Source organism: Oncorhynchus nerka, linkage group LG27 (assembly GCF_034236695.1).
Source record: "Oncorhynchus nerka isolate Pitt River linkage group LG27, Oner_Uvic_2.0, whole genome shotgun sequence".
In the NCBI taxonomy this organism is placed as follows: domain Eukaryota; kingdom Metazoa; phylum Chordata; class Actinopteri; order Salmoniformes; family Salmonidae; genus Oncorhynchus; species Oncorhynchus nerka.
This window is the reverse complement of record NC_088422.1, coordinates 69,994,609-70,009,527: the sequence shown is the minus strand read 5'-3', so window position 1 is coordinate 70,009,527 and position 14,919 is coordinate 69,994,609. Positions and strand designations below refer to the sequence as shown.

Sequence of the window (14,919 nt, the reverse complement as noted above, 5' to 3'; positions counted from 1 at the left end):
TTACATGTATTTCTTTTCCTGGCAGTTTTTAATGGAGCATTAATGATGTTTATTTGGATTCATTATCTGATCTAGTCCCCATCTGGCAGTGAAGTGGTTGTTGTTTTCAGTCCTTTCACCCACTCAGCCACTGAATCTCACAAGAGACTAGGCCATGAAGATTAGAATAGAAAAAAAACATCTTGTGATGATTGACATTGATTGCAGCCCCAGAAATCCACAGCTAGACTCCAGAGTGGGCCGTATGAACAGAACATGACATGAGAAGCAGTGAGAACAGTGGCCATACTGAGTCTGGCCTTTCCATTGTAAACATGAAATGATCAGGACCCTGTTTTATAGGATAATTATCAATACTTCTACCGATCCCCTCGTCAGGGTCATATTGTGTTGGCATTGTAGGGGGTAATTAGTGTGTGGGTCCGTGGTGTAGTGGGGTGTGGTGTTGGGAGAGATGGTGTCACTGTGGGGTGTGGGGCATGTTTTGTGTCATTATAGGGTGTGTGTTGGGTGTGGGGTACGGTGGAGGTGGAGTGTCAGTGTGGGGCACTTAGAGGAAATGATGGGGTTGATAGGTCAATACTGTTGAGTCTCTGTCCCCTGAAGGTCACTACCCTGTTGAGGAATGTTCTAGCTCGTTTCAGAATGTGCCCCCCCCCCTCTCTCCGCGTTCCCTCTCTCTCCCTGGTGCTTGCTGTGATAGGGAGGATTTGACTGGCCCTGATCAATATTTAGCATCCCATGCATGAAACAGGCAGATGTTTGGAGTTTCCTTCTCAGAGACGGGAGGCTTCTCTTGAGTGAAAGGGATCAATGCTCCCTTTCGTCTGCCAGGGCTGTGGTCCTGTGGTCCTCTGAGGGGTGTGTGATGTGTGCCTCTCGCCCGCGCCTGGGCCCCTGAGACCAGCCCGGCTCCCACCCCTCTCTTCTCCTGTCCTGTTAGTCCACAGACAGATACAGCCAGACACAGAGAGAGAGATACAGGGCTCAGTCCAAACAGAACAGTGTGTAAGAGGGCTGGGTGGTAAACAACAGGGCCGTGATTGGTAATTGATTTGTTCATTTGCGAACTGTGTGAGTGAAAGTGAGTCAGTGGTGCCTGGCTAGTTGTCTGCCGTCAGTTAAAAGCCCTTTCTCTCCCTCTCCCTCTCTCTCTCTCCCTCCCTCTCCCTCTCCCTCTCCCTCTCTCTCTCTCTCTCTCTTCTCTCTCCCCTCTCTCTCTCTCTCTCTTTCTCTCCCTCTCTCTCTCTCGCTCTCCTTCCACAGCACCTGCAGCATCAGGAGAACGCGGTGGAGGGAGATGCCTGCTACTACCACTGTGTGCTGTGTAACTACTCCACCAAGGCCAAGCTCAACCTGGTCCAGCATGTGCGCTCCATGAAGCACCAGCGCAGCGAGAGCCTGAGGAAGCTCCAGCGCCTGCAGAAGGGCCTGCCTGAGGATGACGAGGAGCTCAGCGCCATCTTCACCATCCGCAAGTGTCCGTCTGCTGATACAGGTAAGACACAGAGGATTTACTCTCCACTATATTTTACAAGGGGATACAGACACACTCACCAGCTACTGGCTGTACCTGTAGCTGCTTCATAATACTTCACACAGGGACTAAAGAGGGCTTTATTTTATGTCCTCTGCGGTATAGATATGAGCAGCAGTGCTTATGTTAAATATCAAAGATAATTTGACTACTTTCATGGAACCAGCCACCTTTAGACAGTGACTGTGCTGCTGTTGCTGTTGTTATTTTTCCCTGCAAGGGAAATGTAATCAAAAACATTCTGATAGACCACTGCGCCACCCGGGAGGCCTAAGGCACTGCATCACAGTGCTAGCTGTGCCACTAGAGATCCTGGTTTGAGTCCAGGTTCTGTCGCAGTTGGCCGCGACCGGGAGACCCATGGTGCGGCGCACAATTGTCCCATCGTCGTCTGGGTTAGGGGAGGGTTTGGCCGGGAGGAATATCCTTGTCTCATCGCGCACTAGCGACTCCTGTGGCGGGACGGGCGCAGTGCACGCTGACCAGGTCGCTAGGCGTACGGTGTTTCCTCCGACACATTGGTGCGGCTGGTTTTCGGGTTGGATGCTGCGCTGTGTTAAGAAGCAGTGCGGCTAGGTTGGGTTGTGTTTTGGAGGACGCATGGCTCTCGACCTTCGTCCCCCCCAGCCCGTACGGGAGTTGTAGTGATGAGACAAGACAGTAACGACTAACAATTGGATACCACGAAATTGGGGTGAAAAAGGGGTAAAAAACATTAAAAAACATACTGATAAACTGATTTTAAAAAGTGACAGTGGTTGAAATGCCGTATCGTATTCAAACAAGACAAACAGCTCCCAATGCCACTGAGTCTGTGCTATGATATTGATATAAGCAGGTAAAATGGTGCACAATTTATTTTCTTTGGCACCTCAGATTCAACATACAGCGTGCTCTAGATAGTTTTACTTGTGCTCGCACAAAGAGCATATCTACCAGGAAAGCCACCTGCCCTCTGTAACTCCTCCCACACAGGTAGAAGGCAGGAAGTAGCTACTGTGCCTCCATTCTGTCAGGCACAAACCCTACACTCTACGTTTATTTATATATTTTAATAATAGGCTCAGTTCAGAATAGTGCATGTATTCAGAATGTATATTCACATCTTTTGTTCCTAGTCACAACTAAATGAACTGTAACTAATTATTTCTGAAAGCAGCCTTTTTTTCTATATATGCACAATTCAGTTGGATGCTTTCTGAGAAATAATACTAATAATTCTGAGATCAGGCCGTGCCTGCATTGAATGGAGACTACAGGGCCTTGCTGTTCAGCCAATAAAGACACATTCAGAGATGCCATCAGGCCAGAGGTAGGAGGAGCAAAGCAGCAATAACAGATACACCCACAGCAGCAGCAGTAAAAGGCACAAACAAAAGCCAGGATTGGTTGTTTGTTAGGAGCCGATTTCAAAAGGAGTGAGCTGCGGTCAATTAACACTGTGTCTTAGCACAGATTTGGTTTTCTAATCACTTTAACTTCTGCACCCTGACAAAGGGCCTCCATTGTGTGTATCCCCACAGAGTGCCGTCACTGCCCTCCCTCACATTCACTCTGTGTGTTGTTATGTAAAAAAAAGTCTGGGCCTCTGAAAACGCTTTGTTCCAAGGAGGCAGGGATAATGAAGCCAGCGGCCGGGAAATTGCGCAAAAGGCAGTCACAGATCTGAGGCAAATCATTAGAGAACACATTTAGACGAGCAATTAAGGACAATTAAGCTTTCTGCTCACTGCACTCCAAATATGTTAATGACTACAGTACAGTGGACAAGTGAACATGTAAAAGCAAGAGGAAGCCCACTTAGGTTAAAAGGGTGGGGGGGTTGGGGATTTTGTGTTAGAGGAAGGAGGGGAGCTGTGGTGTGGTTCACAAACAAGTCTCATTTTCTCTTTTTTAGCTTGAGGTTCTGTTTATTTATATATCTTCTTTCCTAACCTTCGATGTGCGTTAATGGATAACCCTGTTTGTAAGAAACTAAATGAGGCTGTAGGTTAGGTAATGGGCTCCTGCACGGGGGTGGTGTGGGCACACACACACACACACACACACACAGACACACACACACACACACACACACACACACACACACACACACACACACACACACACACACACACACAGGCACACACACACACACACAGGCACACACACACACACACACACACACACACACACACACACACACACACACACACACACACACACACACACACACACACACACACACACACACACACACACACACACACACACACACACACACACACACAGGCACACAGGCACACACACAGGCACACACACACACACACACACACACACACACACAGGCACACACACACACACTGTACACATACGCTGGGGGTGCTCTCTCCAGCCCCCTTCGGAGATACATCAAACTACAGTCTTCCAGACCACATTATCCTACAGTAAACACACGTCAAACACTACAAGATGGTGGATAAAAAACGTTCTACTGTGTGATCATTGTTTAGGCCGCTAGTGGGGTTTAGTTCAAGGTGTGTACTTTGAAGATGACTTGATTGCTTTGCTGTCAGGTCCTTCAGTTGATTAATTTAATCACCTCATCTTTTCCCGAAAGTAATTCAGCTACTTTTGACCTGAGAGGTTGAGAAACAGAACGGGAGGGTTGTTAGGAATTAGATCACTAGGTTTGGCTGATTGTAACACACTGATGAAAGTCAAGGGGAGTTCATTGGAAACGTATCACAAGGTCAAAGGGTGGAATTGCTCATGTGTACAGGGCGTTGTTTTATCAAGACATCCAGAGATCATTATGATCCGGTACTTTAACCGTAAGCATAGAGATCTCCTAATGTCTCTCCCAGTCCCTATCCTGTGTTAGTGACTCTGTTAGCGGCTATGCACCATGCTAAGGGCCGTTGTTGTCATGCTCCTGAACAGTCTGGCATCCTGGGACTTTAGAAAGCCAGCGGATCCTTTAATAGCCTGTGACTTGATGTTTACCAAACGGAGCTCTGCGAGGCTCAGCGCTGAAGGCCTGATTGATTGTGCTATAGAGTCAGCCTCTGCTCGCTCCCGCCTTACAGGCCAGCGGACACTCTCTGCCAGGAAAAGACTGGGCTCAGACCAAGAGCGTCTGGAACGGCTGCCACATCCCCTTTAAGAGCCAGGGCAAAGTTTTCCCTCTCTCCTTCGCCCCTTTTTCCCCCCTTTATATATAGTTTTTAAAGGTCCGTTAAATTAAATGAAGTGTGTAATAAAGAATGTCAGCCTTTTCTCGCTCTCCTACCCCCCCCCCCCTTCGAGCATCTTGATCGAATTACGCTGATAATGAACATACCTTTTCATCAGCGAGAATGAACTGTTGTGAATTCCTAGACTCCACCCCCCTTCTGCCAAACTACCGCTTCACCTCCTAATGCCTTGTCCCAGCACCAGTGAATGACCCCCCACCCACCCCACCCCCTTTAGAGCTGAACCATTCCCTCCTGGTGTAATATTTAATTTCCTCCCCGCTAGCTCTTTGGAGGCGCAGGACCCTTTCTTGTGGTCGAGGCACAGTTGCTAAAGTGGTGGAAGGTTCCCCTGCTTGTTAAAACAAAGCTGGCCCTGGATTTCTGGGTCAGCTAGGCAGTAATTCCCCTGACTGCTGCTGGGTTTGGAGCGCTGCTCTGTTGGTGTTAGGTGCTGGGCTACTAGTCTCCACAGGAGCTAGCTAGGAACTAGGCTTCCCCCAATCAGCAGCCTCCCTGCAACAGCCCAAGGAGCCCTGACCACTGTATCAAAGACCAGAGTGATGTCATGAAGGAAAAACGACAGATGACAACACAAGAAGGCTTCTCTCTGCAAACAGATGCAGGCAGCACAGAAACTAGGACCGTGTTTGCAAGGTGTGTAATCACACATGCACTCACACAGGAAGCCTTGCTGGGGGAAAGGTCTGTGTTTTTAGGAAGCTGTGGGGTACGGGCGGCTGGGCAGGCGGAATCCGAAGGCCAGAGGTTTTTGGTGCCATGTCTCCCCTCTGTGGAGCGTCCAGGGTGAGTGCTAAGGCGGCAGAGATGAATTTCCTGTCCAATTAGACCAACGCTGGGATAAAAGGCAGCCATTGTTTTTAATTCCTGCCCCCGCTCTGAAAATGTGCTGCTTAAGCACGTTCCTCTGTGGATCTGCCTCCATTTGTCTTCTTTAACCCTTTCTCTGGCTGGCCGGGGGGGAACAAAGGAGGCCTCAGAGGGACCCCAGCCACACCCACACCCAGCCACACAGCTGTCCTGTCCCTGGGTGGAGATGCCACAGAGCACAGCCCGCTGCTGCCCTGTACTAACACACTGCACACAGCCCAGACACCGACACCTCACTGGATACACTGGCAGAGAGAGGGAGGGGAGAAGAGACGAGAGGAGAAACTCTTGTTCCAGGTATGTGTGTGTGGGTTTTTAGTGTGTGCATGGGGACTGATAGCTAGTGTGACACTCGGGCATTGGATGACACTATTTGTTTTGAGTGATGTTCACCAGGGCATATAACTCACTGACACATTGGGGTTTCTCATTTCATAACAGTTAATGGACTAAAGTAATTTTTTGAGCACTGAACAGAATGAGATCATGCCTTTTAAAGAGGGCAAAGTTCAATGGTTACTGCATGGTGGGTGCCCTTCTGCCCGTGACTAGGGTCCTAGTGAAGGTGTGGTGGAGGGGAGCAGGCCACAGATATGGAGGGAAGCAGTGTGAGTATGCGGTGTGTGTGTGTGTGTGTGTGCGGAGGAGGCTGAGAAGGAGAACAAACAGGGCTGACGGTGTGGATTAGCCCCTGCTGTAAATCTGCCTCAGTCACAGATGGCAGGCCCTTGATCACTGGTCTGTGACGGCTTGGCTCTCATCGCAGGAGGAAATCCCTGTCTGTGAGGTGGCTGGGAGGGAGGCTGGGGCCGGGGCCCGTCAGAGCAGCCTCCACTCATTGTCTCCAGTCTCTCAGGACACAGGGGCCTGCCTGGCCAGTCAGGGGTTTAGCAGCAGTCAGAGGGTGGGGGTATAGAGGGGTGACGGGTGGGCTGGATAGTGACACTGCAGTAGCCATGGTAAACACCCCACCAGCAGAGCTTGCTACTCAGGTCTCTAACCAGGAAGCGCAGTAACAAGAGCCTGGCCGGCACATCCCAGTGGGTGTGGCCTAGCGAGTGGGCAGAGGAGCATGCAGGCTGTTTGCATGGGCAAATGGAAATGAGGCCAAAGGATGCGTGGAATTACTGCATACTGGCGGAATCCAATTTGATTTCACTTAAAGGGGTGCGCTTCCAGGGTCACACACTTAATAGCAAGCCATGTCCTGACAACAGAGGCATCCCTCTTATCCCCACACGCCTCTCTCTCTTTCCGTCTCATACATAATTCTATGCTCCCAAAAAAGCTGGCAAAGAGCTTCATGCCTAAAAAAATGTGCTAATAAGGCAAATGCAGGATCCTCACTCATCTTCTGGGGCCCCCAGCTCTCTGGCAGCCCTTACGGAGGCTCTTGCACAGCCGACAGGACATGTCAACAGTGGGGGGGAAATGGTGGGCTTTCAAACCATCCTCACCTAAACTGGGCTGGAATACCTCACGCTCATGCAGTTTAGAAGCCAGGTCCTCTCTCTTCCTCTCACCCCCTGCCTGTCTATAGCCCCTGAGAGCTGCACATTAGCTGGGCTTGGAGCTTTACCTTCTCCAGCTCCCACAGTGTTTCTGAAGGAGCGGGTCCTGTGGCGGGGCTGTGAGAGCAGAAGCCAGAGGAAAGCAGGGGTGAGCCTGGCCACACTCCGATGGCGTTGTGGGGGCGGCATGCAGCACAGCTCCCTCCCACAGACGGGAGGAGCACAGGAGACGGACAGCAGCCATCCCTGGAATGTCCTCCTTTTTCCATGCTTGTTAAAATGCTACGTAAACCTTCCCAGAAACAGGATATTGTAGACCCTAAGCACCAGCCACTTCTTCCACGCCATACTATGTCCAATCTGAAATGTACTTTGCTCTATGCTGTTTTAATAAAGGCTGTTATTGCGGTGATGCAGAGTGGAGATGAGGTCTGGGTGAGGAGGGTTAGTAGGGTGAGGAGGGGCCCCTGTAGGGCCCGGGGCCCAGTGCCCAGTCTGGCTCCTGTCAGACGACTGGCCTCTAATCCAGGACCCAGAGGCACTGAGAGCAGAGGAAATTGTTTGCTGTCTGCAGAACGTGGCAGGAATTTCATAAATACATTACCTTTCATTTTAAAATAAAATAAAAAAATAGCCTTTTATTATTAAAAAAGCTGAAATAATGACTTTATAGACTTTCAAGTTGTGCACGCTACGCAGTCACACTCATGTGGCCCTGCTGTCCAAACTCACACAAGGAAGTATTTTCTTTCCCCCTGGTTTATAGATGCCTCTGTATAAATTCCACTGCTGGCTCATCCTGCAATAGCAAATTGACCAGAAAGCCACGATCCTATTTTGGGATAGACTATGAATCAAAACGTCCTGTGTCCATATTCATTCTTCCTGCATTTCATGACTGTACCCCAGAGCACTAAGCACTGGGTTGGATGGCACTGACCACTGGCTGCACTGCCTCAGCCTCTCTCTGCCTGGCAGGTGAACAGACTGGCCCACTGTGTGTCTGTCAGTCAACCCAATAGATGGCCTATGCAGTAGAGCACCAGGCTTTAGGGGGAAGAGAGAAACAGAGAGGGATAGTGAGAGGAGGCCAAGTGAAGGGTGAACTCAGAAACTACAAAGATATTTTATTCCGAAACAAAGTTTGGACAGAATATACTCAGTCTACTTTTCAGCTTGAACTTTTAACATAAAACCTTTTTGCATAATGAGCTTTCTACATAGATACACTAGGCTCTATTGAGTTTGTTCACTATGTGTGCTGTGCTCTGTGTGTGCTTTTCAGCATCAGGGATGGCACATGGGTGTAAACCTGAGCTGGATTTTATGTTGCACATACTCATAAATAAGTGCACACATAGGTGTCCACACACACATAGTTAGCGGGTGTGTGGGTGAGAGAGGCCCTCGCTCCCTGTCATCGAGCCCGTTTTCAGGCCTTTATTTCAGCCGCCGACGAGGTGCGTCGCCGTCAGCAGAGAGGAGACAGGCAGCGCATTATAATATTGGTTTCCCTCGCTCCCGTCATTACCAGACGCTCTCCTTGAAAGCTGATCCAAAAGATAGACAGTCCATCAGGAGACAGTCTTCTCATTTGTACTTACTAACCGTGTTAATGAGTTCTATTTCCAGGCCCTGAGGCTTTGCTGCTGCATGTCTGAGCAGAAGTGGGGAGCAGCGATTTAGGGTGCTGGGTTGCACACTCCGGAGGTGTCTGTGGGGTGGGGTGGTGTGGGGGTGGGGGGGTTATGCAGTAGCCCTGCTTGCCCACCTGTCACTCAGCGAGAGAGTGACCACAGACTCTCTTGTGGGCCTGTCAGTCTGGCTTGAGGGCATGGAGGGCTGCTGGCTCTGTGGTTGCAGAAAGGGGAACTGAGAATAGATGCGCTGAGAATGGCTTTGATGGGTTTGATTAAACCAGAAGCAGCAACAGTGTCAGACAGGAAGCATAAGAGGAGGAGAGGAAAAGCCTTTGAGAGAGAGAGTTCATTTTATAATTTATTTGAAAATACCTTGTGTACTATATGAGTTTTTAGTGACTAGGTTATTATGAGTTTAGTCAAGGTGAGTGTTTATAGGATTCTACTGCAGCGTCTTTGCAGATGTGCAACATGGCTGGCTGTTGTTCCACTAGTGCAGACAGCGGCTTGGCAGCCATCTTGGTTTATTTAGAGGAAATGCTGTAATGTAAGTGTATCACAGTCACTTCCCCAGTGTGACTCATTTCACTGGCTCTGTAATCACACTACACCAATAACGCCAAGTGTTCCATATAAATCCCATCCAATCAAAGCTCTGTTTTAGGCCATCCTGGACAGCCCACATAGGCACATCCATAAATCCATCACAGCCTAACATTTGATCGCTATACGATACGTCTGTAATGTGGCTACCTCTCCTGCCGATCACTAAGCACTTGTAACTTTTCATTTGACATCAGCAGATAAGTTTTCTTTGTAGCTTACTTGGACTTCCCCCAAGACACACATTTTGATCTCACGCCCAGTAGGCCCTTGTTCGGATACATTTGCTATTGATTGCGCTGTTTGTTTATGTCAGGTATTCTGGGAACAAGAGCCAATAAATTCTTAAATGCCGTTAGATCGCTTTATTTGTTGCTATGTTTTGGTGTTGCGAGACCAAGCAGTTCACTCACTGTCAGAATCAAGGCAGCTCAATTTGACCATAGGCAACATGAGAGAGTGGAGAAGTTTGGGAAGTTTAGAATGGAGGCAGGGAAAGCTTTATTTAGTCTTTTTTAATAAGGCCTGTTTGTCCCCCCAGAGAGCACTGGCAGATCAAAGGCCATGATCTTTGCTCTGGATGAGTTCAGTCTCAGCTCAGCAGCCCCGACTCTCCCAGCTTCTCCCAGCCTGACAGCAGAACAAAACCAGGGAGTAAAGAATGCCCTCTCCGGCAGCCAATCTGCCCTCACACTCTGAAGGCTCCATTACAATAAAGGCAGATGAAACAAACACTGGCTGAAAGCAAGAGATGATTCATTATCTGTCCCGTGATAGATGTGAATGACTGGCGGAGAGAACCACTGTGGTGTCTGATTGTGTGTGTGTTTCTTACACACCATACCCTCTCTCTCTCTCTCTCTCTCTCTCTCTCTCTCTCTCTCTCACACGGGGACACACTTTCATACACACACATACAGCATTGTGTGTGTGCGTTGTCGTCAGAGCCTTGTGCTGTCTGTCCCTCCACCTCATCAATTAAAAGCAGCCAGGCAGATGGCAGTGATGAGAGAGGAGCAGGAATAATTCAATAGTGAACCCTGCTAACCTTTACCTGTGGGCCTGCACGCCTGCCATTGATTCAGCCTGCGTCTGATTATTGTCTAGGGAGGGAGGGTATGGATGAGTGAGGAGAAAAATACATGGGGAAATATGAGAGAGAGAGAGAGAGAGAGAGTCCAGGTTTGTTATGGTGGTGACATCAGTACGCTCTATCAGTGGCCCGTAGGGGGGAGCAGGTGTTTGGCTCGGGATGTCTCCTGTTACCCCCGGCAACCATCATCACCTTTCCCCCCACAGGGATAGGCTGGGTATCAACAGTACAGGGACAGGGATTCTCACACTGTCCCCCCGGCCTCAAAGGACCACTCTGGCCTCACCTATACACCACCCACACTGGGCAGGCTATTGATCACAGCACATCTTCAGCTCCTGGCCCAGTGTCTGCATACTGCAGGGGAATATCCCTCCCCGCTTCAAACAAAGTGTTAACAGTGGTCCTAATAGAGGATGAATGTTTAGATGCAGAGTGTTGAGGGGTAGTGTGGTGGTGCTCTGTGGCTGCTGATTGGACAGCCGTTTCCGTGTGAAGGCCTGTTTGTTAAAGAAGGGCTGAAGTCTGGATTTGGAAGTCAGTCGTGCCCGTGGCCTGGGCTGGGTGGAAGTCTGGCTGACTATATTTAACCAGATGTGAGGCCCTTTTACTGCACAGTGACAATCCAAGACAAGATGGTATTTGTTTTTGACAAACTGGGACATTCCTGCTGTTTGACTGGGCTAGATTTATGGCGTCCCTCCTGATCCGGTGGAAGACATAGCCCTCACACTGTCTCTTTGTCTGGTTGGGCCCGCTGCCTTGTCACCTCTATTTTATTAGCTGCTACTAGACAGATTCCCCCACAAGCCTGTTTAGATGGGCCAGAGGAGTCCGCCCTGGCCCACTGATGGATGGTATTTAAAGTGCAAAAACTCCCAGAAAAATGACTATTGTGTATTATTTTAGTGCAGTCTGGGTGCGGGCCCCTCAGACAGGGCGGGGCGGTGGAGAGGAGATTCACCAGTCGTTAGAGCAGAAGCACTGCATCAAAGACATCAGCTCCCATCTGAGGGATTATATCTGCTTCTTAAACGTGTTGTATTATGTGTCTTGGCCATCCCCTCGACCTGGTGTCTGTTTACATTACAGTATGCAGGGCACAGCCACGGAGACAAAGGCCTGCCTCTCAAACACCACCCAGAATGAATACGGCCAAGAAGTGTGTTTCTCTCTGTTGTGTCACTCATGGGTTTCAGATTAAAGCTCTGCATTTCCTCGTAAAAGTAGTGCCTCATTTCTACTCATGATTAGAAATAAACTACTCAGATAAAATCATGGGCAGGTCTGTTTTCTGAATTTCCTATTGTCTTTGTTTTACACATTGCCTATAAAATGGTTACTGCATATGCAATCATTGCCTGTTGATTTCCAATCCCTGCAGCAGTTTATACGGGCTTTTTCCTTTTTTTTGGTTTTGTGGATTTTTGGCGTGGTTATTTGTTGAGCCCTCGGAGTTCTGTAAAGCATATTCTTTCATTTAAAAATGAATTTGGAAGACACAAAGACGGGAGAGAGAGAGGGAAATATGTTGGAAGACAGCAGAAAAAACACCCTGACCAATTTGAACCATTAAGATGAATAATCCACTGTTAAGAAACCAAGAAAAGGTCAATTTTCACGCTACCTGCTCAGTAAGCATACAGGAGAGCCCGGCGTATCGAGTCAATTCAGCCACGCTGCACAGTCAAGAGGAAAGGACACACAATTCAGGCCCACTTTAGAGTTGTGCCGCTATGTTAGACCAAGTGCTGCTATAAAAAGATTTTTGCCTCGCTCACTCAGGCTGATGGTCTCATGCACTTGTTTTTGAAGTTTTAATGCTCTCCCTGCCGTGATACATGTAGACTTGGATGGCCTGTTTAGAAATAGTTTATTAACTTGGCCCCAAAAAAGACAACATTTGTCTTTATATAAGTCCTTGGTCTGAGATTCAGAATGCACAACAACAGCCTTATTCAGAGGCATAAGGTACAGGATAAACCCACAGCATCCAGAGAGAGTCTGGGCCTTTAGCCAGTGTTCCCACAGCCGGTGTCAATGCAGGTGAGAGCAACCTCTGTCTATTCAGGAGCAGGTTAGACAGTGCTGTAACACGCTGATGATGATGTAGATGCAGAGAGAGAGAGAGAGCAGAGAGGTCAGTGTGCAGCAGGAAGCATAGCCCAGTGCACCAGACAGGCTAAAGGCCTCTCCTCTCCCCAGACCCCACAGCCCTCTGTAGGGGATGGAGCTGGTGCTGCTCCCTGTGTGGCTCTTAATAGAAATGGAGGGGGATTACACTGAAGCGTCTATGGTCTGTGGTCATCTGAATTTTAAAACAGGGACTAATGGTGTCTGAGAAGGGTGGCCTGGCACTCAGGGAGTTGTATTAGCATCCAGGTCCGTGTCACTCTTCCCTGTTCCCTTAATGAACCACGGATAGGGAACTGTGTTGGAAATGACAGGCAAGTCAATGTCAAACAGCCAGCACACACAGTTAAAATAACTAGACTAGAGAAACCCTGCTGTAGAGAGATGGAAGGGGCTAACCCCAAGTATGAGCAGCCCGTTTGTTTGGAGATAATATGTACACATCTGCAACAGTTTGGGAGCTAGATAATGTACTTAGTTCCTGTTGGGCTGTGTGAAATATCATTTCAGAGGACCTGGTGAGAAAAAAGGCATGATTATGGGGTGTGTTTTGGAAATGAGTGTCTCTCTCGTGTATATGTTGAATATCTCAGGCACGTGGGAAGGTTGAGACGGGGCACATATTTGGGGGCGAGAAGCAGTATGGCGTTACAGTGGCGGTGTCTGAATGGACGGTGCAGGTCACTGTCAATCAGCCAGACGGAGCGCTAATCTGCCGTTTGTTTGGTTTCCTCTGGTCCTGTGTCAACGGGACCCAATATGGCAGGGCGAATTAGGAAAAATGGCCCGTGTTTTTGTCATGTAAAACGGGGCGAGAAAATCTAATTGGGTGGGGGAGAGAGAACGATGTCTCCTTTGTTTAAGGGCCTTCCGCAGTCACTTTCCAGGCCCCATTGTGAGTGGCCCACAATAGCATTAATGTGTGCTCTTGGTCTGGGCTCTTCCTTTCTGTTGCTCTCTGTGCAGTCAGCTCCTGTCCGTTCCACTCTGTCTCCACGCTTCACCTCCACGCTCCAACTGCGCTGAGGACGGGGCATAGAGACCCCTCCACCACTACTACCCTTTTCCCAATCCCATATACCCCCCCCCCCCCCCACCACAGCATTTACCCTGCCTGCCTGCCCCGTTTTCTTACTCCAGCCCATTAAAAAAAAAGCAAAATGGAGAAAAGGCTAATTCTTTCCCTTCTTTGTCTGCCCTCCGTTTCCCGCCTCCGGAAAAGTAGCTTTACATTTCCTGGTACATGTTATCTGATTTCAAGAATTCAGTCATTCAATGAGACATTATTGGAATTGATTGCTCAGTAAGTTAAGAGTCAGTACTTGCCATGAGGGGTGACCAAATTCACGATGAAAGATTTGTGTCTTCATCAAAAAGAAGAAAATACTTTAAATTTCTAACATTATGAGAATACTGGACAGTGACTCATTTGATTGAGAGGTTGCTTGTGATATATTACTACTTAGAAGAAGTTGTTACTTCAGCTTACCTGCCAAAACAGCATATTAGTGAACATAGTTCATTGGAATGTTTCTCTATTGTAGTGTAGAGAGGGCAGAAACATTTGTAGTTGTTGTTGTATCTAATCGACCCAAACTGTTGGGTGACATTGTACCTGATTGTCAACAGGCAGGTTTGGAGTACACCCCTGCACTTACTGTGATTTCTCTCAAGTGTGATGGTGGTTAGTCTTCTTTCATCTAAAGATAGGAATCGTCTTTAAATTAGCCCTTGAGCCTCACTACAAAGAAGTGCACTTAACGCTTATGTGAGTCCCCATACAAATCCCCTGTGATTGGTGACTGAGTCCCAATACAAATCCCCTGTGATTGGTGACTGTCTCCCTTTTTCATTTTGTTGCATTATCATATTCTAAAGCACTAGACAAATCTAATAGCAAAAAATAATAATAATGATCAAATCTGTGTTAATATAATATTTCTTTATACAAAAGCATAGTGCATAGAGCTGGGGGCAGGCAGACATGTGAGCTTGGTGAGTGGCACCACCCCCAACCCTGTCCATGTGCAAATTGAATAACGACTAACCTTGTGGTATTTAGTGCACTATTAATGGCCCTGTGCCTTGTGAAGGTGTAATCATGCGTGATAAAAACCGGGCTGAAGTTACTAAGCTACGAGCTATCTTGTGTGCATTAAAGTGTCCTTTTTTTGTTGCAAAGGTCATTCATAACTTGGTCGCGCCGTTGATGTACAGTGAGAGATATTGATTGATTAATGCATAAAGTGCTCGGAATCCATTTGGCTCTGTGAAAGGGAATGGGAGAGAAGACTTG

The 14,919-nt window shown here is 48.2% G+C and overlaps 1 protein-coding gene across 1 annotated transcript in view; it reads left to right on the top strand.

The window, feature by feature from the left end:
- LOC115116255 (zinc finger homeobox protein 3-like) overlaps positions 1-14,919 on the top strand; it is a 114,576-nt gene that overhangs the window by 37,623 nt on the left and 62,034 nt on the right. The window contains exon 4 of the mRNA XM_065011949.1: positions 1,267-1,498. Within this exon, the coding sequence (XP_064868021.1) occupies positions 1,267-1,498 (232 nt within the window). The remainder of the gene's footprint in view (positions 1-1,266; positions 1,499-14,919) is intronic.